At 42.5% G+C, this 24,923-nt stretch overlaps 1 protein-coding gene across 1 annotated transcript; it reads left to right on the top strand.

Moving 5' to 3' along the window:
• The first annotated feature begins 460 nt into the window (after positions 1–460).
• LOC138595710 (NACHT, LRR and PYD domains-containing protein 12-like) lies at positions 461–24,139 on the top strand. Its single transcript, XM_069667078.1, has 11 exons — positions 461–479; positions 744–893; positions 2,845–3,074; positions 7,669–9,454; positions 10,932–11,105; positions 12,851–13,024; positions 14,741–14,914; positions 16,666–16,839; positions 18,556–18,729; positions 19,174–19,347; positions 23,929–24,139. The coding sequence occupies exons 2-11, from the start codon at positions 763–765 to the stop codon at positions 24,137–24,139; spliced, it is 3,402 nt and encodes a 1,133-aa protein (XP_069523179.1). The 5' UTR covers positions 461–479; positions 744–762.
• The last annotated feature ends 784 nt before the right edge of the window (positions 24,140–24,923 follow it).

Raw genomic sequence — 24,923 nt, 5'->3', positions numbered from 1 at the left:
ATGTCTAATCCAGAAGTTTCTGAGAGTATTTAAAGGTTCTGTCTCATTACAGCAGCAGGTGTGGGTTTGACCCAGATGACCAGGTGTTCATTTGTAAACCTTAAAGCTCCAGATCCGGAACATGAAGGAGCTGATGTTAACTGTTTGTGCTGCATAGAAGTCTATGAAAGAAAACAGACACGTTTTATTCAGTGTAAAGCACTTGTGTTTACTTCAACACAGCTGATTCATTTCAAATCATTTCAATATTAACTTTGACTAAGGCCCACACACACACACACACACACACACACACACACACACACACACACACACACAAACACACAAGATAAACCTTGCTTTCCTGTAAATGGAGGAGGGCGGGGCAACACTGACCATGTGATCCAGGCTGGGAGGGCCCGCTCAAAGTGAAAGTATTCAGACAGTTCAGCCATTTTGAGTCGACAGAACAGAAGAGGGAATCTGAAGGCTGAAGGAGGGTGAGTATTAATCCAGCATTTTTATTATTTCACCTCTAAAGTGTCAGAGTCAGTTTTCTCCCTGTGAACTGTAGAGGAGGGAACTGAGCGGTTTGATTACTGTTGGGACAGGCTGCTGTTATCATACTGCGTGTGTGTGTGTGTGTGTGTGTGTGTGTGTGTGTTACTTCCTGTTCTCTCAGTCTTGGGTGTGACTTTTAAACAAACTTGTTTCTCTTGTTCCCTGTGTCTGAACTCACTGTGTGTTACTGTTTTACCTTTCAGACTGACTTCAGAGCAGAAGATGAGTGTTTGTTTAGAGGAAACGGAGGACAGAGCAGGGTCTCCTGTATCCAGCTGTCTGTCTCTGAAGAGTGATCGGTCCAAAGAAATTCCTCTAAACTTCAGAACTGAACCTGGACCGTCAGACACAGAGTAAGACAACTGACAGGATCTCATGTTTATGAACCTCTGATGAAACCTGCTGCCCCTCTCCTCTCTTACTGCACACAGTTTCAGGCCCCTCCTTCTGTTTCTCTGTGCTCATGACAGGAAGAAGTGAGGGGAGATAGTTAACTGCTGACCTGAGCTCTGAGCTCAAGTTATAAATCACTTAGCCAGCCACAGCTCCATGAAGTCTGTGGTGATCTTTAGCCCGGTGTGTTGTTAACACTGTAGGACCTTACAGTGTAGTTCAGAGTGATGGCTTTCAAGACACGTTAAGACCTCTGAGCCGACGTACAGCACACCGAGCAGACAGTGTTTTGCTCACAAGCACGTGTCACAAATGTTCGTCAAACTGAAGATCAAAGTGAAACCAGGACAGTGAAATGCAGAGCGAGTGGCAATAACCAAATGATGAAACTGATTTATTGATGTTTGTTGTCTTTATTTTAGCACATGTGCGAGCTCGTTGGCTCCGATGTGACACACAGAGCTCCTTTTCTGGTTCACTCAGCTTGAATTTGTTCCATTAGTGAGAATCTATTATTTAGAAGTTTGAGGGGCTGTTTATCCACACTCCATGAAGTGAAACATTCCTGGGTTCTCTATCAGGAAACAGGTGTGTTTGAAGATGAGCAGAGCCCCGTTGATAGAATGAGGGTCATTTCATTTGTGATGGAAAATGAATATCAGAAATATAACTGAGAAGAAGTGCATGAAAACGCATCGTATCCAATCACATTGCACCAGATTGAGTGGCACTGGATCGTTCTAGATTCAAACGTATCGTCCATGAATGCTGTCGTAGCTCATGTGTCTGGATGTGTATCAGATCGTCTGAGGGAGAGATGCACACCCCGAACATCCACCCATTAATGTTTGAAGGATCAAAGAAGAACCATTCATGTCCTGTTCCTCTGAGTATCTGTGACAGCTGTCAGTCACCTAGAAACACTGTGATCTAATGTAACACATTTAAACCTCCTCATGAACGACAGCGGCAGCTGTTTGAGTGTTCAGAGCTTCTTTATTATCGTTGTCATCAGAGACTTTATCAAGGCTTCATGTGACATGAACGAAAATGTGATCTAACCTGATCATCGTCCTTCCTGTCAGTAGTGAGTTTATCACCTGCAGCAGATGACTGCCAGCACGGCCATGTTTGAAAAAGTGTCCTCTTGTTTCCTTCTTGTCGTTTCCATCATCTTTTTATTTTCTTGTTTTCTCTTTGGTTACCTGCTGACACTAATCTGACACCGTGTGCTCCGTGAGCAGGAACGTGGAACTTAAACACAGGTGAGGAAAACAAAGTGCAGAAGGAAAGGGCTGTTTGAGGCGAGGTGAAGCAAACATGATAAATATAGTGAATACTCCCAGCAGCTTCTTCAAACAGAGGACATGCTGACCAACATCTACTGTAGATTACACCCTGATGAGGGCCTCATCCAACCATAACTTTAAAAGTCCAAAGTGTCATTTTAGTGGACTAATTAAGTTTGTATTGTTGTTCATCTTTGAACTCAAAGGTTCTAAAGAAGCTCAGAGCTGAACAAGCCTTTCTCTGCTCTGTTTGATTGGAGGCTTCACTGTGAAGCAGCTGCAGGAAGTGTTGTGACTATGAGGTAACTGGGTGGTTACCAGCTAAACAGAAACAGAACTACACTACACCCTTGTGGTCAAAATAAGGTACCTGCACAAAACACAAGTGAGGAATGGCTCCTACAGGTAGTGTGAAGTTTGTAGTGATGACAAACTACAGGCAGATCACTAAATGTTTCCTCAGACAGGAAAAGCAGTGAATGAGGCTTTATGAAAGAAAGATGCAGTCTAAAGGCTGAATTCAAACAGAAATGTGACGACACTTAAATTGTTATCTGTGTCCAAATCTTTATTTTTCAAAGAGTCAACAGATCAGTTCAGTTATAAAGACATGTGTTCACAGAGGGAGGAAGAGGAGTCATGCTCCTGTGGAGGAGCAGCCGTCCTGCTGCGCTGTGTGTCAGGACGTCCTGAAGGATCCAGTCTCCATCAGCTGTGGGCACTGGTTCTGCAGACAGTGCATCACCTCATACTGGGACCAGTCTGGTTCACCAGTACACTCCTCCTGTCCCCAGTGTGGAAAAAGATCCAGAACAGGACCTCAGACCGCCTTTCAGACCAGCTCTGTACAAAGTAAGGCTGCACACCTGTGTGCTCACGTTAACATGTTGATGAATATCATTACACTCAAAGTCCAGGTGACATTTAACTCCATGTTCTGCTGTATCATTCGTCTGTGATCTCCTGTGAGAGAAATATGTGTTCGGTATGTGTAGGTTATATTATTATGATGAATGAATAATTAATTTCTGTTCTCTGAATGACATGGAGAACTTTGAACTCTGCATTAAACAGGCAGACGGCAGCCTGACACACAGACTTTGACCAGCAGCCCACATGTGGTAGGCTGTAGTTTCAAGCCTCTTAATCATAGACTGTATAAATAATGGACGTAGTCTCAGTGACGTCACCCATTGGTTCCTGAAGCAGCGTCTTGAAGCCCGAATTGTGCCGCCGCTGGGGGTCGCCATATTGGAAATGCCAGAGCCTGCTAATCCAGAGGCAGGCAAAGAGGCGGAGCTTGAGCGAGCTACAGCCTATGGCTGAGCTCTATGGGCGGGCCGCATGAATCAGCCTGCTACAGCTATGAAGCTAGGCTATATGCTCCTCAGCGTAGCTAGCAGTTATTATCCATAGACTGTATAAATGATGAATGAGCTGGTTTGACTTTCCCAGGAGGAGATTCTGTCGGTGACTGACTGCAGGTGTTTAGTTATCAGACTAAAGAAGAAGCGGACTCGCTGACTGAAAGTCCTCAAATAAACTGTTGTTATGACGAAAGTCACATAATTGATTAGCGACTGCTTTCTCAAGGATCTTTGAGGTAAAAGGAAGGTTAGATATAGGTCTATAGTTAGCTAAGGTGCCTGAATCATGGGTAGGCTTTTTAAGAAGTGGCTTAATTACAGCTAGTTTAAAAGGCTGGGGTACATAGCCCGTCGATAAAGACATACAGTGGGTACGGAAAGTATTCAGACCCCTTTAAATTTTTCACTCTTTGTTTCATTGCAGCCATTTGCTAAAATCGAAAAAGTTCATTTTTTTTTCTCATTAATGTACGCTCAGCAACCCATCTTGACAGAAAAAAACAGAAATGTAGAACTTTTGGCAAATTTATTAAAAAAGAAAAACTGAAATATCACATGGTCATAAGTATTCAGACCCTTTGCTGTGACACTCATATTTAACTCACATGCTGTCCATTTCTTCTGATCCTCCTTGAGATGGTTCTACTCCTTCATTGGAGTCCAGCTGTGTTTAATTAAACTGATTGGACTTGATTAGGAAAGGCACACACCTGTCTATATAAGACCTTACAGCTCACAGTGCATGTCAGAACAAAGAGAATCATGAGGTCGAAGGAACTGCCCAAGGAGCTCAGAGACAGAATTTTGGCAAGGCACAGATCTGGCCAAGGTTACAAAAGAATTTCTGCAGCACTCAAGGTTCCTAAGAGCACAGTGGCCTCCATAATCCTTAAATGGAAGAAGTATGGGATGACCAGAACTCTTCCTAGACCTGGCCGTCCGGCCAAACTGAGCAATCGTGGGAGAAGAGCCTTGGTAAGAGAGGTAAAGAAGAACCCAAAGATCACTGTGGCTGAGCTCCAGAGATGCAGTAGGGAGATGGGAGAAAGTTCCACAAAGTCAACTATCACTGCAGCCCTCCACCAGTCGGGGCTTTATGGCAGAGTGGCCCGACGGAAGCCTCTCCTCAGTGCAAGACATATGAAAGCCCGCATAGAGTTTGCCAAAAAACACATGGAGGACTCCCAGACTATGAGAAATAAGATTCTCTGGTCTGATGAGACCAAGATTGAACTTTTTGGCGTTAATTCTAAGCGGTATGTGTGGAGAAAACCAGGCACTGCTCATCACCTGCCCAATACAATCCCAACAGTGAAACATGGTGGTGGCAGCATCATGCTATGGGGGTGTTTTTCAGCTGCAGGGACAGGACGACTGGTTGCAATTGAAGGAAAGATGAATGCGGCCAAGTACAGAGATATCCTGGAAGAAAACCTCCTCCAGAGTGCTCAGGACCTCAGACTGGGCCGAAGGTTCACCTTCCAACAAGACAATGACCCAAAGCACATAGCTACAATAACAAAGGAGTGGCTTCGGACCAAGTCTGTCTATTCTTGACTGGCCCAGCCAGAGCCCTGACCTAAACCCAATTGAGCATCTCTGGAGAGACCTGAAAATGGCTCTCCACCAACGTTCACCATCCAACCTGACAGAACTGGAGAGGATCTGCCAGGAAGAATGGCAGAGGATCCCCAAATCCAGGTGTGAAAAACGTGTTGCATCATTCCCAAGAAGACTCATGGCTGTACTAGCTCAAAAGGGTGCTTCTATTCAATACTGAGCAAAGGGTCTGAATACTTATGACCATGTGATATTTCAGTTTGTTTTTTTTAATAAATTTGCCAAAAGTTCTACATTTCTGTTTTTTTCTGTCAAGATGGGTTGCTGAGTGTACATTAATGAGAAAAAAAAAAGAACTTTTTCGATTTTAGCAAATGGCTGCAATGAAACAAAGAGTGAAAAATTTAAAGGGGTCTGAATACTTTCCGTACCCACTGTATTGATCATATCTAGTAAAGAAGTGCTAACTGAGGGAAAGACTTCCTGAAGCAGCTTGGTTGGAATCGGGTCTCAAAGACAGGTTGATGGTTTAGACGAAGATATCAGAGAATTTAGCTCAGGAAGGTCAACTGGAGAAAAACAGTGTAAACATCAGGTGTGTGAGCAGTTTCCAAAGATACACCTGCACCAGGTAACGGCAGGAGGTTACAGAGTCTCTAATCTTTTTGTCCTTAAAGAAGCTCATGAAATCGTCACTGCTGAGGCCTATAGGAATACTTGGCTCAGTGGAGCTGTGACTCTCTGTCAGCCTGGCTACAGTGCTGAAAAGGTACCTGGGATTGTTTTTATGTTCTTCTATGAGGGAGGAGTAGTAGACACCTCGAGCATGCCGTAGGGCCTTCCTGTATTTATTAAGACTGTTTTGCCAGAGTAAACGAGACTCTTCTGTTTTGGTGGATCGCCACATTCTTTCAAATTTACGCCACATTTGCTTCAAGTTACGAGTTTCTGAGTCATACCATGGAGCTAGCCTCTGTCGTTTGATAATCTTCTTTTTTAAGGGGGCAATCGAGTCTAGAGTACTTCTCAGCAAACCTGCAGGACTATCAACAAACTGATCAAGCTGAGAGGGACTAACATTAGCATCAGAGCTTTCTGTAGTAAACAGATGTGGTAAAGAATTGTTTCCTTAAATTTAGCTACAGTCCTATCAGACAAACATCTTGTGAGTACATTTTTGTTAACTGGAGAGTAGTCGGTTAATAAGACATCGAATGTTACTAAATAGTGATCTGATAAAAGAGGATTTTGTGGGAAGACAATTAAGTTTTCGGTTTCAAGGCCATAAGCTAGAACAAGGTGGAGGGTGTGGTTAAAGCGGTGAGTAGGCTGGTTTACACTTTGAGTGAAACCAATAGAGTCCAAAAGGGACATAAATGCCATGCTAAGACTATCATTATCAACATCTACATGAATACTGAAGTCCCCTACAATAATTATTTGATCTGAACTCAGGACTAAACCTGATAAAAACGCCAGGAGGGCGGTATACTATCACAAATAAAACAGGCTGTAAAGTTTTACAGGCTGGGGGTGAAAAACTCAGAACAAGGCTTTCAAAAGAGCAGAAACTAAGTTTGGGTCGAGGGTTGATTAGAAGACTGTAAATAACCGGTCTCTTCATCACTAGCTCAGTATACCTGCTGCTTAGTGCTAACAATATATCAACACAATAACAGGAACATTAACTCACGTAAAGCTGGAGCTCAGACTGCACGCACACAAAGTTACATAAACACACAGAGAGATTATTCGTCCTCTAAAGGCTCCAACAACACAAACAGGTGAAGGTAAGCTCAGTGTCTGTGTCTGTGACGTCTGACAGCCAGCAGGATCCACCTGTCAATCAAGTGATCCGGCCCCTATGATTTAAGGCTTAATATATTAAAACAGGTGTGTTATTAAAAAACGCACCCCTGTACAGTTATCCTGAACAATAAAATGATCTCTTTATAACGAAACAGTTTTTGTACCAGGCTGTAAACATGTTTATGTCTGCTGCACTCGAGGAACTGCGCTTTGTGGCCCTTCTGCATCAGCTTCAACCCCGGAGGCTGCCGCTTGCTCTTCATGCAGAAATGAGGTTCCACATTCATGAATCTGATACGAGTTTCACTGCCAACAGGTGTTCACCCACCTTCTCTGAGACCAGTCACTGTGTCCCTTTGAAAACGTGAGCAGACTTTGTGTTGGTACAAACCTGACGATCCAACATCAAGTTGTATGTGTCTATCCAAGAAGCGACGAATGTCCTTTTAGGTTTATGTTTTTACAAGCTTAGCTTTCATGGTACATTTAAAGCATTTAAAGCTCAACCCACAGTGAGACGTTTAGGTGAAGAGCAGCAGACCAGCTGCTGAGGCGCAGTCTGCTGCTCTGCTGTCAATCAAACATGTATACAGACACACAGTCAGAAAAAGGAGCATCTCTGACCTTCACTTATTCATATCTTTTTATGGTCATTAAAATGATCACCAGAATATAATTTTTCTTTGCTTTGTCTCACTTCTCTTTTCTAGCGGCAGGTGGTCTGCAGCAGGTTTTAGAAGAACACAAGATGAGTCTGAGGAGGAGATGTGAATGTGTGACTGAAGGAACTGAAGCAGGAAGTAGAACCCTCCTCAACAGGATCTTCACTGAGCTCTACATCACAGAGGGACAGAGTGAAGAGGTAAATACCCAACATGAAGTGAGGCAGCTTGAGACTGCTTCCAAGATGGAGACCCTCCATGACACTCCAATCAAGTGCCACGACATCTTCAAAGCCTTTCCTGACCAACAGAATCACATCAGAGTCGTTCTGACCAACGGCGTCGCTGGTGTTGGAAAAACCTTCTCAGTGCAGAAGTTCACTCTGGACTGGGCAGAGGGCTCGGAGAACCAACATATCAGTCTGCTGATTCTGCTTTCCTTCAGGGAGCTGAACCTGATCAGAGACGAGCAGTGCAGTCTCCTCCAGCTGCTCCATGATTTCCATCCAACATTACAGAAGCTCACAGCAGAGACGCTCGCTGTCTGTAAACTGTTGTTCATCTTTGACGGCCTGGATGAAAGCAGACTTTCATTAGATTTCCACAACACTCAGGTTGTGTCTGACGTCTCACAGAGGTCATCAGTTAACCTGCTGTTGACAAACCTTATTAAGGGAAATCTGCTTCCCTCGGCTCTCGTCTGGATAACTTCTCGGCCTGCAGCAGCCAATCAGATCCCTCCTTCATGTGTGGACAGGGTAACAGAAGTACGAGGCTTCACTGACGCCCAGAAGGAGGAGTACTTCAGGAGGAGGTTCGGTGATGAAGAGCTGTCCAGCAGAGTCATCTCACACATCAAGACATCCAGGAGCCTCCACATCATGTGTCTAATCCCAGTCTTCTGCTGGATCACTGCGACAGTTCTGGAGCACATGTTGACCACAGGCCAGAGAGGAGAGCTGCCCAGGACCCTGACTGACATGTACTCACACTTCCTGCTGGTTCAGACAAAGAGGAAGAAGCAGAAGTATGATGAGGGACAAGAGATGAGTCCACAGGAGCTGATCAAGGCTGACAGGGAAGTTCTCCTGAAGCTGGGGAGGCTGGCGTTTGAACATCTGAAGAAAGGAAACATCATGTTCTACCAAGAAGACCTGGAGCAGTGTGGTCTGGATGTCACAGAGGCCTCGGTGTACTCAGGAGTTTGTACAGAGATCTTCAAAAGAGAGAGTGTGATCTTCCAGAAAACAGTCTACTGCTTCGTTCATCTGAGCATTCAGGAGTTTCTGGCTGCAGTTTACATGTTCCACTGTTACACCAACAGAAGCACAGAGGTACTGGAGGCTTTCCTGGGAAAAAAACATGCAGATTCAACTCTGGATGTCCTCCTAAACGGAGCAATGATTAAATCCCTGAGAAGTAAAAATGGTCACCTTGACTTGTTTGTTCGCTTCCTTCATGGCCTCTCTCTGGAGTCAAACCAAAGACTCTTAGGAAGCCTGCTGGGTCGCACAGACACCAGTCCAGAAATGATCCAAAGAGTCATCAACAACCTGAAGGGGAAGAAGACCAGCACCTCTCCTGACAGAAGCATCAACATCTTCCACTGTCTGACGGAGATGAACGACCACTCGGTCCATCAGGAGATCCAAAAGTTCCTGAAGTCAGAGAACAGATCAGAGAGAAAACTCTCTGAGATCCACTGCTCTGCTCTGGCCTACATGCTGCAGATGTCAGAGGAGGTTCTGGATGAGTTGGACCTGAAGAAGTACAACACAACAAAGGAGGGACGACTGAGACTGATTCCAGCTGTGAGGAACTGCAGGAAGGCTCAGTAAGTCCAGATGTAAATAACCATGTAGACAAGTGTAGGTGGGTTTTGTAGGTTTCATAATGAGTACATAACATTTTGAAAATTCTAACAACAGTTGTAATTTATTGGAAACTGCTGAGAGAAACAGAGACAGACGTTCTCTGGTATTAGGGCCCCTCTGTAAATGATTGTGCAGTCGTTACTTACTTTCATTTTATTTTCACAAAGATATTTCTGAAGTCCAAGATAATCGTCTTCATGCAATCCTTCCTGTCAGAGTCATTTTATAGAAAGTAGGGATGCACGATATTATCGGCACGTTATCGGTATCGGCCGATATTGGCTTAAAAATGAACTATCGCCGATATAATTAACCGATAAAATAATGGGCTGCTGCATTCTTGATTAAATGCCCGACCTCGGCGCAGTGTCCCCGGCGTGAAGAAGACCTGCGCGGCGCAGCGTGATGATGTCACGTGCGTCTACCTGCAGCATCAGAGAGTTAGAAGCCAAAATGTCTGTGGTGTGGACGTTTTTTGGAAGATAGCAAAGCTGCTCTTTGCAATGACTGCTCAGCTCCGGCGATGGGAGGAGGAGCCAAGGCAAAGTCTGTCAACACTACAAACTTGATGAACCATCTCAAGACCCGTCACCCCGACCGTTGTAACACATGTGACAAGAGTGTCACCGTTATACTGTACGCTAATTCCAATAGAGAGAGAGTTGATGATCTCTGCAGTTAGGTGTGCGGGAAAAAAATATCGGTGTCGGTAATCGGCTAAATGAGTTGTAAAATATCGGCATGTCGGATATCGGCAAAAAATCCAATACTGGCATCCCTAATAGAAAGCACATAGAAAATTAAGGGCTGTGACCCTTAAAGAAACTGAAGCAAAAACAAACCTGCTTTAATTAAATGCTGTTCTTCACATGTTTAAATAATATTAGTACAATGATTTAGAACTGGATGGACTAACTTTTTAATTGACTTTAAAAACCTTTTTGACCCCTGAATTTTCTCCTGTTATTGTTGTGGACCTGACATCAGCAGCTAGTTAGAACAGAAGGAGCATCTTTCCCAGCTGTGATTGCTCAATGAGTTGTTAAATGTTTTCTAATCTAGTTTCATTCACACTTTGTGTGTGGACATATTGAAACGGATTACACTGAGACGTCTGTGGACATTATGTGAACCTAAATGTTGCTCATTTTCAATCCTTCATCTGCAAGATTAAAGCAGAACAAAGGTTAAAGTCTGCAGATAAGAGAGATTAAAGGGAATCATTGTTTCAAACACAGTGAGATAAGATTAGCTGAACCACTGATGTGGAAAACACATCTTCAAGGACAGAAACTGGTTATTCCTCAAATGCATCACATGTAATTTATAAAGGCCTTTATTTTCTTCTGGTGAGGATGAAATGAACACCACCATGTCATAAATCAGATTACTGAACATTAACTGATTAATGATGTTACATAATTATTCTTTATTCAGATTGAGTGACTGCAGGTTGTCAGAGATCAGCTGTGCTTATCTGGCCTCAGCTCTGAAGTCCAACCCCTCCCATCTGAGAGAGCTGCAGCTGAGTGACAACAAGCTGCAGGATTCAGGAGTGAAGCTGCTGTGTGATGGACTGAAGAGTCCAAACTGCAGACTGGAGACTCTGAGGTCGGTTCACTGAGTCTCTGTTACTGTTGTGAATCTTTTATGTTTAATGGTTGATTAAACCTCATTTGTGTCTTACATGCATATATGTAGCCCACTTCTCTCTGCTATAATAGAGAAAGGCCCTGAGTTCGTGTAACTAAATGATTTTTCTTGTAACAAATTGCTCAAAATAATATTTCTGTTTCTTGTTGAATCTACAATGATAGAAGTTATCTTGGGTAATAATTAACTAATGAGCAGGATAAACAGTAAGATTTGGCTTAATCAACCTCTCATCTCTACAACCACTTCTATGATAAATATCACACCAGAAACAGTTGTGGAATCAATTAACTCAATTATTTACTCAGGATTTCAATGCAGGAATAACAATGAATGTCAAACTCTCTATCACACAACCCCTCTTTAAGTGACACGGTTAATAGTGATATTAAATCCTGTTATGGTCTCTGAACACACTCTCTGAACACACTCTCTGAACAAACTAACTTCAGTGGGCCCACGCTCCAACACACGCGCACGCGCACACACACACACACACACACACACACACACAGCCGGCATAATAAAGAAAAACCTCTCGTTGCAGGCCTGATGCAGTGATGCTTGAGAGCGATGAAATCCACAGCAGTTATCCGCTCAGTCCACAGAGCAGTGGAAGTCAGAAACAAACAGCAACCGCCTACCAGTCGGTGTCTCCGATGTCCGATAGGGCAACACACAGGCGTCCAAGGGCAACGTTGTCTCCAGCCAGGCAGCGGGCAACAGTGTCCGAGTGATGACCTTTGGCACACATTCACAGCGCGTCTGATAACTCCTCAGGGTTTCGCGTTGACACGATGATAGACAGCCGATAGCTTTAGCTGAGTTAGCTGGGCAGTGGCTAAAAGTCCGTTTGTTTTCGCTAACGAATGCTAATAACCCACACACTGAATTAGCACGTGAGCTAACTAAGCACGTGCGCAACTACAAAGGCAACTTCGTTTAGAAATGTCTCTCGCTGCTCACAAACAGGGTGCAGAACAAATATCCGACCTCAGAATGTCCAGCCGACAGTCTTCAGATATTGAAACTACACACTTTTCTTATAACTTTAAGCACGCTTGTCATAATGTGGCTCAGTCACTTCTCTCCGTCTCATCATCACACATACTCTTTCTGTCTGAACTCGGGTCACACCTTCAACCAATAGATGAACAGTATTAAGTCTCCATGAACTCTTCAAAATGAAATGAAATATGCATCAAAGTACATTTACATCTTTTAACCATTTTTAAACATATTTGTTACACTTATTTATAACAGTATTTTTAACCTTCTATGAAATAATGTTTTTTAAACCACATTCTATTTTAACATCTACTTATTTTAACCATTAACCATGTTAACAGGGTTACATATACATTTGTTTTACATTTAATTGTGTTCACATTTTCACTTCAAACACCTCGTCTACAGTCCTACAATAGACTTCTAGTGTTTTAAAAACATGTAGGAAATGTCCTGATAGTTGTTAATAAATTGTTGATGATTTTTAGTGAATGATCTCAACTGTATCCAGAATAACCTCTGACCTCATGTTTGTTTTCATGAGAAAGTTTACTGGCTGAAGCAGAAATATTTCTTTACTTTGATTTGGTTACAAAAATCAAGACATGTTGATGTTTATTTACACATTTAAAACTTGAACACATCAAATTGGATTGTTAATGAATTTTATCTCCATGTCTTTTTTCTTTATTCAGATTGAGGAGCTGCAGGTTGTCAGAGATCAGCTGTGCTTCTCTGGCCTCAGCTCTGAAGTCCAACCCCTCCCATCTGAGAGAGCTGCAGCTGAGTGACAACGAGCTGCAGGATTCAGCAGTGAAGCTGCTGTGTGATTTTCTGCAGAGTCCAAACTGCAGACTGGAGACTCTGAGGTCAGATAACATTATTGTTCTTCTATTCTGAGATGAATATGATGTGAAAATGATGGCGACACTAAACTTTAGACATCAGGCTGATATTATACTGATCCACACCTGATGGTCAGTATGTTTTCTTCTTCATGTGTTTTAGATGATGTTCAGAAAAACTCTAAACTAAAAGGACTAAATAAATGTTTTCAGCTTCAACCATCAGATAACGATAGATATATTCAGGATGTGTTCTTCAACATGTTGATGGAGCTGTCAGTCATGATGCTGATACTGACTGAATAGTTGGAACTGTAGATGCTTTGATTTCAGGACTTCTCTGTTACTAACAGAATTAATACACATTGATTTAGTTCACATTGATCCAGGGTCGTTTCTAGCTCTGTGGGGGGCCCTGTGCAAGATGCTGTTTGGGGGCCCCTACTTTGTCAAACTAGGATGGGGGGATGAACCCTGTGATCCGAGGAGATGCATCAGGCTCGTACACTTTGAGAAGCACATTCATAAAAACTCACATCTCCAGTTGAGCCGAGCAGTTTAAACCTCCAGAAAATGATGATTAAAGGGAACCAATGACCTCCTCTACGTCAGTCAGTGCAACAGATCAGCATGAACATGTTTGTTTAGATTCTGAATGCAAAGTTCTTAAACATGAAACATGAGTCAACAACGGGGTGGTGTCAGTATCATACTGCAGCTTTAACGAATGAAAAGAGGTTCTCTGATCAGAACATGATGCCAGCTCTTCTACTCTTACTTTACTTTCTTTGACCTTTCTTGTCAGTGTAAGCGAACACACCTGAGCAGGGAAAGACTTTTACAGATGTTCCTCGTGCACAGTATGAAGGTGAGGTAAAGGAGGAGGAGCCTGCCCTGTTTGGAGCTGTGAGTGAACAGAGCCACCTGAGTCTTCTTAATATCCTCACTCAGCCGTGTTTGGTCCTCTGATGGCATCAGGATATCTGAGTGTAGCAGATGGAGGCTTCACAGAGGAGACGGGACATGTTCCTGCCCTGATAGTAGAGATGCAGCATGTTGGGAAACACTGACAGTGTGATCACTTTTTGTTCTGTGATATTTATTCTGATATAAAGAATACGGGAAACTATACCAGATGAATGCAGTGTGCTTTATACGTATAAACAATGAATGATTATACTTCATGTTATTTGGGACTTTAAAGTCTTTTTTCTTTACAAAACAGAAACCCTCCTTCTTTTACCGCACGAGGTTCGGCGACTACAAACAGACCTGTGGGCTGCAGCTGGGTTACTCGTCATGTGTCCAACGGTGTTCAGATGGATGTTTAATCAGCGTGAGCAGCCCCGTGACGGGAACTTACGCATCCTACTTCCTGTCACCAAACGCACCAGCTCACCGCGAACGGTCCGTTCGTGTGGCCACAGCGTTAAACAGCACCGGGACGAGGTTCCAATAATAACGGGAACACATTCACTGATCAGCAGCCTCGCATAACTGCTCGTCTGACTCAGTCATCCTCACCGACCTGGCCAACTTTCTTGAAGTAGCAGCATGTTGGAGTTAATATAAATAAGAGCTATTTTTATTGTTGTATGTTACAGTATTTAACCTGCATCCTGTTGGGTTCAGGTGTTTGGAGGATCCATTTTAACTTCTTCATTCTAAACTCTCTTCAGCTCTCAGCAGATTATTAGACATTAACTGATTAATGATGTTACATAATTATTCTTTATTCAGATTGAGTCGCTGCAGTTTGTCAGAGATCAGCTGTGCTTCTCTGGCCTCAGCTCTGAAGTCCAACCCCTCCCATCTGAGAGAGCTGGAGCTGAGTGACAACAAGCTGCAGGATTCAGCAGTGAAGCTGCTGTGTGATTTTCTGCAGAGTCCAAACTGCAGACTGGAGACTCTGAGGTCGGTTCACTGAGTCTCTGTTACTGTTGTGAATCTTTTATGTTTAATGGTTGATTAAACCTCATTTGTGTCTTACATGCATATATGTAGCCCACTTCTCTCTGCTATAATAGAGAAAGGCCCTGAGTTCGTGTAACTAAATGATTTTTCTTGTAACAAATTGCTCAAAATAATATTTCTGTTTCTTGTTGAATCTACAATGATAGAAGTTATCTTGGGTAATAATTAACTAATGAGCAGGATAAACAGTAAGATTTGGCTTAATCAACCTCTCATCTCTACAACCACTTCTATGATAAATATCACACCAGAAACAGTTGTGGAATCAATTAACTCAATTATTTACTCAGGATTTCAATGCAGGAATAACAATGAATGTCAAACTCTCTATCACACAACCCCTCTTTAAGTGACACGGTTAATAGTGATATTAAATCCTGTTATGGTCTCTGAACACACTCTCTGAACACACTCTCTGAACAAACTAACTTCAGTGGGCCCACGCTCCAACACACGCGCACGCGCACACACACACACACACACACACACACACACACACACAGCCGGCATAATAAAGAAAAACCTCTCGTTGCAGGCCTGATGCAGTGATGCTTGAGAGCGATGAAATCCACAGCAGTTATCCGCTCAGTCCACAGAGCAGTGGAAGTCAGAAACAAACAGCAACCGCCTACCAGTCGGTGTCTCAGATGTCCGATAGGGCAACACACAGGCGTCCAAGGGCAACGTCGTCTCCAGCCAGGCAGCGGGCAACAGTGTCCGAGTGATGACCTTTGGCACACATTCACAGCGCGTCTGATAACTCCTCAGGGTTTCGCGTTGACACGATGATAGACAGCCGATAGCTTTAGCTGAGTTAGCTGGGCAGTGGCTAAAAGTCCGTTCGTTTTCGCTAACGAATGCTAATAACCCACACACTGAATTAGCACGTGAGCTAACTAAGCACGTGCGCAACTACAAAGGCAACTTCGTTTAGAAATGTCTCTCGCTGCTCACAAACAGGGTGCAGAACAAATATTCGACCTCAGAATGTCCAGCCGACAGTCTTCAGATATTGAAACTACACACTTTTCTTATAACTTCAAGCACGCTTGTCATAATGTGGCTCAGTCACTTCTCTCCGTCTCATCATCACACATACTCTTTCTGTCTGAACTCGGGTCACACCTTCAACCAATAGATGAACAGTATTAAGTCTCCATGAACTCTTCAAAATGAAATGAAATATGCATCAAAGTACATTTACATCTTTTAACCATTTTTAAACATATTTGTTACACTTATTTATAACAGTATTTTTAACCTTCTATGAAATAATGTTTTTTAAACCACATTCTATTTTAACATCTACTTATTTTAACCATTAACCATGTTAACAGGGTTACATATACATTTGTTTTACATTTAATTGTGTTCACATTTTCACTTCAAACACCTCGTCTACAGTCCTACAATAGACTTCTAGTGTTTTAAAAACATGTAGGAAATGTCCTGATAGTTGTTAATAAATTGTTGATGATTTTTAGTGAATGATCTCAACTGTATCCAGAATAACCTCTGACCTCATGTTTGTTTTCATGAGAAAGTTTACTGGCTGAAGCAGAAATATTTCTTTACTTTGATTTGGTTACAAAAATCAAGACATGTTGATGTTTATTTACACATTTAAAACTTGAACACATCAAATTGGATTGTTAATGAATTTTATCTCCATGTCTTTTTTCTTTATTCAGATTGAGGAGCTGCAGGTTGTCAGAGATCAGCTGTGCTTCTCTGGCCTCAGCTCTGAAGTCCAACCCCTCCCATCTGAGAGAGCTGCAGCTGAGTGACAACGAGCTGCAGGATTCAGCAGTGAAGCTGCTGTGTGATTTTCTGCAGAGTCCAAACTGCAGACTGGAGACTCTGAGGTCAGATAACATTATTGTTCTTCTATTCTGAGATGAATATGATGTGAAAATGATGGCGACACTAAACTTTAGACATCAGGCTGATATTATACTGATCCACACCTGATGGTCAGTATGTTTTCTTCTTCATGTGTTTTAGATGATGTTCAGAAAAACTCTAAACTAAAAGGACTAAATAAATGTTTTCAGCTTCAACCATCAGATAACGATAGATATATTCAGGATGTGTTCTTCAACATGTTGATGGAGCTGTCAGTCATGATGCTGATACTGACTGAATAGTTGGAACTGTAGATGCTTTGATTTCAGGACTTCTCTGTTACTAACAGAATTAATACACATTGATTTAGTTCACATTGATCCAGGGTCGTTTCTAGCTCTGTGGGGGGCCCTGTGCAAGATGCTGTTTGGGGGCCCCTACTTTGTCAAACTAGGATGGGGGGATGAACCCTGTGATCCGAGGAGATGCATCAGGCTCGTACACTTTGAGAAGCACATTCATAAAAACTCACATCTCCAGTTGAGCCGAGCAGTTTAAACCTCCAGAAAATGATGATTAAAGGGAACCAATGACCTCCTCTACGTCAGTCAGTGCAACAGATCAGCATGAACATGTTTGTTTAGATTCTGAATGCAAAGTTCTTAAACATGAAACATGACTCAACAACGGGGTGGTGTCAGTATCATACTGCAGCTTTAACGAATGAAAAGAGGTTCTCTGATCAGAACATGATGCCAGCTCTTCTACTCTTACTTTACTTTCTTTGACCTTTCTTGTCAGTGTAAGCGAACACACCTGAGCAGGGAAAGACTTTTACAGATGTTCCTCGTGCACAGTATGAAGGTGAGGTAAAGGAGGAGGAGCCTGCCCTGTTTGGAGCTGTGAGTGAACAGAGCCACCTGAGTCTTCTTAATATCCTCACTCAGCCGTGTTTGGTCCTCTGATGGCATCAGGATATCTGAGTGTAGCAGATGGAGGCTTCACAGAGGAGACGGGACATGTTCCTGCCCTGATAGTAGAGATGCAGCATGTTGGGAAACACTGACAGTGTGATCACTTTTTGTTCTGTGATATTTATTCTGATATAAAGAATACGGGAAACTATACCAGATGAATGCAGTGTGCTTTATACGTATAAACAATGAATGATTATACTTCATGTTATTTGGGACTTTAAAGTCTTTTTTCTTTACAAAACAGAAACCCTCCTTCTTTTACCGCACGAGGTTCGGCGACTACAAACAGACCTGTGGGCTGCAGCTGGGTTACTCGTCATGTGTCCAACGGTGTTCAGATGGATGTTTAATCAGCGTGAGCAGCCCCGTGACGGGAACTTACGCATCCTACTTCCTGTCACCAAACGCACCAGCTCACCGCGAGCGGTCCGTTCGTGTGGCCACAGCGTTAAACAGCACCGGGACGAGGTTCCAATAATAACGGGAACACATTCACTGATCAGCAGCCTCGCATAACTGCTCGTCTGACTCAGTCATCCTCACCGACCTGGCCAACTTTCTTGAAGTAGCAGCATGTTGGAGTTAATATAAATAAGAGCTATTTTTATTGTTGTATGTTACAGTATTTAACCTGCATCCTGTTGGGTTCAGGTGTTTGGAGGATCCATTTTAACTTCTTCATTCTAAACTCTCTTCAGCTCTCAGCAGATTATTAGACATTAACTGATTAATGATGTTACATAATTATTCTTTATTCAGATTGAGTCTCTGCAGTTTGTCAGAGATCAGCTTTGCTTCTCTGGCCTCAGCTCTGAAGTCCAACCCCTCCCATCTGAGAGAGCTGGAGCTGAGTGACAACAAGCTGCAGGATTCAGCAGTGAAGCTGCTGTGTGATTTTCTGCAGAGTCCAAACTGCAGACTGGAGACTCTGAGGTCAGTTCACTGACTCTCTGTTACTATTGTAGACCTCATGTGTTTCATTACCGACTGAGCCTAACTCATGTTCATCAATAACTCACATCATGACCGTATAGATTCTGTGTTGTTCATATTTTCATGTTTCTTACACTAAATTTATTCTGCAGTCACAAAAGACTTCTGTTAGTTAAAGAAACCAGAGAAAATGTCCTCTGTCAGTTTTTACTGTCAATTAATGTTGATGATTTTTAGTGAATGATCTCAACTGTATCCAGAATAACCTCTGACCTCATGTTTGTTTTCATGAGAAAGTTTACTGGCTGAAGCAGAAATATTTCTTTACTTTGATTTGGTTACAAAAATCAAGACATGTTGATGTTTATTTACACATTTAAAACTTGAACACATCAAATTGGATTGTTAATGATTTTTATCTCCATGTCTTTTTTCTTTATTCAGATTGAGTGGCTGCAGTTTGTCAGAGATCAGCTGTGCTTCTCTGGCCTCAGCTCTGAAGTCCAACCCCTCCCATCTGAGAGAGCTGGACCTGAGTGACAACGAGCTGCAGGATTCAGGAGTGAAGCTGCTGTGTGATGGACTGAAGAGTCCAAACTGCAGACTGGAGACTCTGAGGTCAGTTCACTGAGTCTCTGTTACTATTGTAGACCTCATGTGTTTCATTACCGACTGAACCTAACTCATGTTCGAGCAAACGATGTGGGCTTCATAGATAACTGGCAGACATTCTAGGGAAAGCCTGGTCTTATCGGAAGAGACGGCATTCATCCCACTTTGGATGGTGCAGCTCTTTTGTCTCGTAATATGGCTAAGTTTGTTAGTCGTAAAACCTGACAAACCAGAGTTGAGACCTGTAGTCCTACACACTCCTCTGAGCTTCCCTGTGAGCAGTTTCCCAGCCACAATGTTAATGTTATAGAGACTGTGTCTGCCCCCCAACCCAGGCCTTTTATTACAGTTAATTCAAACTCAAATAAAAAAGGAGTAAATCAAAAAAATTTAATAAAAATTAAAACAACAACCGAAGTTATGCCAAAAAATATGAGAATTAAATGTGGTCTGTTAAATATCAGATCCCTGTCATCTAAAGCTCTATTAGTGAACGATCTGATATCAGATGATCATATTGATTTACTCTCTTTAACTGAGACTTGGCTGTGTCAGGAAGAATATGTCAGCTTAAATGAATCCACTCCTCCCAGTCATCTTAATACTCATACTCCTCGAGACACTGGTCGAGGTGGTGGAGTGGCAGCTATCTTCAGTTCTAGTCTTCTAATCAACCCTCGACCCAAACTTAGTTTCAGCTCTTTTGAAAGCCTTGTTCTGAGTTTTTCACACCCAGCCTGGAAAACTTTACAGCCTGTTTTATTTGTGATAGTATACCGCCCTCCTGGCGCATACTCTGCTTTTCTAACTGAATTCTCAGAGTTTTTATCAGATTTAGTCCTGAGTTCAGATCAAATAATTATTGTAGGGGACTTCAGTATTCATGTAGATGTTGATAATGATAGTCTTAGCATGGCATTTATGTCCCTTTTGGACTCTATTGGTTTCACTCAAAGTGTAAACCAGCCTACTCACCGCTTTAACCACACCCTCCACCTTGTTCTAGCTTATGGCCTTGAAACCGAAAACTTAATTGTCTTCCCACAAAATCCTCTTTTATCAGATCACTATTTAGTAACATTCGATGTCCTATTAACCGACTACTCTCCAGTTAACAAACATGTACTCACAAGATGTTTGTCTGATAGGACTGTAGCTAAATTTAAGGAAACAATTCTTTACCACATCTGTTTACTACAGAAAGCTCTGATGCTAATGTTAGTCCCTCTCAGCTTGATCAGTTTGTTGATAGTACTGCAGGTTTGCTGAGAAGTACTCTAGACTCGATTGCCCCCTTAAAAAAGAAGATTATTAAACGACAGAGGCTAGCTCCATGGTATGACTCAGAAACTCGTAACTTGAAGCAAATGTGGCGTAAATCTGAAAGAATGTGGCGATCCACCAAAACAGAAGAGTCTCGTTTACTCTGGCAAAATAGTCTTAATAAATACAGGAAGGCCCTACGGCATGCTCGAGGTGTCTACTACTCCTCCCTCATAGAAGAACATAAAAACAATCCCAGGTACCTTTTCAGCACTGTAGCCAGGCTGACAGAGAGTCACAGCTCCACTGAGCCAAGTATTCCTATAGGCCTCAGCAGTGATGATTTCATGAGCTTCTTTAATGACAAAAAGATTAGAGACTCTGTAACCTCCTGCCGTTACCTGGTGCAGATGTATCTTTGGAAACTGCTCAAAAACCTGATGTTTACCTTCACTGTTTTTCTCCAATTGACCTTCCTGAGCTAAATTCTCTGATATCTTCGTCTAAACCATCAACCTGTCTTTTAGACCCGATTCCAACCAAGCTGCTTAAGGAAGTCTTTCCCTCAATTAGCACTTCTTTACTAGATATGATCAATATGTCTTTATCGACGGGCTATGTACCCCAGTCTTTTAAACTAGCTGTAATTAAGCCACTTCTTAAAAAGCCTACCCTAGATTCAGGCACCTTAGCTAACTATAGACCTATATCTAACCTTCCTTTTATCTCAAAGATCCTTGAGAAAGCAGTCGCTAATCAATTATGTGACTTTCTTCATAACAACAGTTTATTTGAGGACTTTCAGTCAGGATTTAGAGTCCACCATAGCACTGAGACAGCCCTTGTGCGAGTTTCAAATGATCTACTTACTGCTTCAGACAGAGGACTTCTCTCTGTACTCGTCCTGTTAGATCTTAGTGCCGCTTTCGACACGATAGACCATCACATCCTGTTACAGAGACTAGAACAGTTAATGTTCATTACAGGATCTGCACTAAGTTGGTTTAAACCTTATTGATCAGATCGATCTCAGTTTGTTAATGTTCATGATGTGTCCTCTATGCAAACCAAAGTTAGTCATGGAGTTCCACAAGGTTCTGTGCTCGGACCGATTCTTTTTACCTTATATATGCTTCCTCTGGGTAATATCATGAGGAAACACTCCATTAATGTTCATTGTTATGCAGATGATACTCAATTATATTTATCTATGAAGCCAGATGAAACCAATCAGCTATCTAAACTAGAAGCATGCCTTAAGGACATAAAGATCTGGATGACTAGAAACTTTCTGCTACTTAATTCAGACAAAACTGAAGTTATTGTGCTCGGCCCAAAACACCTTAGAGATTCTTTCTCTAATGATATAGCTGCCCTAGATGGCATCAGCCTGGCATCCAGCACTACTGTTAGGAATCTGGGAGTTCTATTTGATCAGGATATGTCCTTCATCTCCCACATAAAACAAATATCAAGGACAGCCTTCTTTCATCTTCGCAACATAGCAAAAATCAGACACATCTTGTCTCAAAACGATGCAGAAAAACTAGTCCATGCATTCGTTACTTCCAGGTTGGATTATTGTAACTCGTTACTATCAGGCTGCCCTAATAAGTCACTAAAAACTCTGCAGCTGGTACAAAATGCTGCAGCACGTGTGCTGACAAGAACTAGGAAGAGAGAGCACATCTCTCCTGTATTAGCCTCTCTGCACTGGCTTCCTGTAAAATCTAGAATAGAATTTAAAATCCTTCTTCTTACTTACAAAGCTCTTAATGGTCAGGCACCATCATATCTTAAAGAGCTCATAGTGCCATATTACCCCTCTAGAACATTGCGCTCCCAGGATGCAGGCCTGCTTGTGGTACCTAAAGTCTCTAAGAGTAGTGTTGGAGGTAGAGCCTTCAATTACCAGGCCCCCCTCCTCTGGAACAATCTACCAGTCAAGGTCCGGGAGGCAGACACCCTCTCTTCTTTGAAGAGTTCAAACTTTCCTCTGTGATAAAGCTTATAGTTAGGGCTGGCTCAGGCTTGGACTAGCCCAGAGTTATGCTGCTATAGGTTTAGACTGCCGGGGGGATCTGACACACCAAGCTTCTCTCTCTCTCTCTCTCTCTGACTCTCTGACTCTCTCTCTCTCTCTCTCTCTCTCTCTCTGACTCTCTCTCTCTCTCTCTCTCTCTTCCTCTCTCTCTGACTCTCCCTCTCTCTCTGTCATATTAATGCAGCTCATTAACTCTGTATTTTCTGGTCCCATTAACATTACTAACCACATATCTTCCCGGGAGTTCTTGTGCTCCCTTGTCTTGAAGGTTCCTGAGGATCGTTGCTGCAGACCACCTGCTGCTGTGGACCTGCTCGACTGCAACACCTACTAACATCAGCCTTCCCCATAGTATCATTATTGTTGCTGCTAATGCTAATAGTAGACCTGTTGACTTCAACTGTTACAATTACGATTACCTCAGCCTTTATCATTACTCTGCTTCTCTCGCTAATTTATTTATTTATTTATTTATTTAGCCAATCTTCACCCTATTCTACCACTATTATTGGCATTGTAACCATAAGTATGTGTCTGTTGTTGTTCATGTAACAAGGACATATGTTGTTGTGGTAACAAGAACATATGTTGTTGTTGCTCTCTTTGCCTGTCTCTATCCTGCATCTCCTTCTATCCCATTTTCGGCCCATCCAGTCGAGGCAGATGGCTGTTCAACATGAGTCTGGTTCTGCTCGAGGTTTCTGCCTGTTAAAAGGAAGTTTTTCTGCCAATGTGCCGAATGTTGCTAAGTGCTACTCATGGTGGATTGATGTTGGGCCTCTCTTTGAATAACTTAACAAAGAGTCGGTCTACACCTGCTCTTTCTGTAAAGTGTCTCGAGATAACCCTGGTTATGATTTGGCGCTATACAAATAAAATTTGATTGATTGATTGATTGATTGATTGTTCATCAATAACTCACATCATGACCGTATAGATTCTGTGTTGTTCATATTTTCATGTTTCTTACACTAAATTTATTCTGCAGTCACAAAAGACTTCTGTTAGTTAAAGAAACCAGAGAAAATGTCCTCTGTCAGTTTTTACTGTCAATTAATGTTGATGATTTTTAGTGAATGATCTCAACTGTATCCAGAATAACCTCTGACCTCATGTTTGTTTTCATGAGAAAGTTTACTGGCTGAAGCAGAAATATTTCTTTACTTTGATTTGGTTACAAAAATCAAGACATGTTGATGTTTATTTACACATTTAAAACTTGAACACATCAAATTGGATTGTTCATGAATTTTATCTCCATGTCTTTTTTCTTTCTTCAGCTTGATTGACTGCAGTTTGTCAGAGATCAGCTGTGCTTCTCTGGCCTCAGCTCTGAAGTCCAACCCCTCCCATCTGAGAGTGCTGCAGCTGAGCTCCAACAAGCTGCAGGATTCAGGGCGCAAGCTGCTGTGTGATTTTCTGCAGAGTCCAAACTGCAGACTGAAGGCTATGAGGTCAGTAGAGAGTTGGGGTCAGTCCAGGCTGGCTTGAGCAGCGTGAAACTGAACACAGTATCAAAGTGAAGTTTAAGTGTTTCCTGGTAAACGTCCTCGACCCCCCCTCCCAGCGTCAGAGCAGAGCGGTGACGGGCTTCAGGATTGGACAGAAACACAGAGAAAGCAAGTGATCAGATCAATCAGGAGCTGGTTGTGATCGTGTGTTTGGATGCAGGTGGAGACGCATGTTGTTATACTGATGAGTACAGAAAGTAAAGCTGGATCACAGCTCACCACATCACAAGGTGTTTGGAGACAGACTGTCAAATCTTACCTGCGTTTTGACTCCCAGCTGAACACTACAGGATTGATCAGATGGTCTGCACTCTGAGATCAGGAAATCAATCACCTTCATTATTTGACAGCCGTGTTTCCTGAGAGATCTCCCTGAGAGCTGGTTTTGCTGACCTCTGCTGGTTTCACTTTTCACCTTGGTGCAGTGATGTTGACCTGTTCACCATGACTCGTCAGTGCGCTGTGACATCACTGGTGGGCGTGGTTAAAACTTCAAGAGAAGTGAAACAGTGAAGCAGACGTGAATCTGTTAGCTTCTGTTAGCTGTTATCTATACAGTTAGCTTCATGCTAATGTTTCCACTAGAAGACCAGAAGAGGTCAATAAATAAGTTCTGCTTTCCTCTGTAAAAACTGTTCACGTTTCAGCAGTAAATGCATCACTGATATCTGTCACGGTGATGCCTTCAGGGACTCTCCCTCTAACTCCAGCTGCATGTCTCCAGCATGTTAACATGAGACATGCTACACTACACAAAGCCCCAC

This window comes from Semicossyphus pulcher, unplaced genomic scaffold (assembly GCF_022749685.1).
Source record: "Semicossyphus pulcher isolate SPU_LCO1_2020_fin unplaced genomic scaffold, fSemPul1.0.p SCAF_18, whole genome shotgun sequence".
Lineage (NCBI taxonomy): Eukaryota > Metazoa > Chordata > Actinopteri > Labriformes > Labridae > Semicossyphus > Semicossyphus pulcher.
The sequence above is the reverse complement of the archived record's forward strand: the minus strand, read 5'-3'. Positions and strand labels throughout refer to the sequence as shown.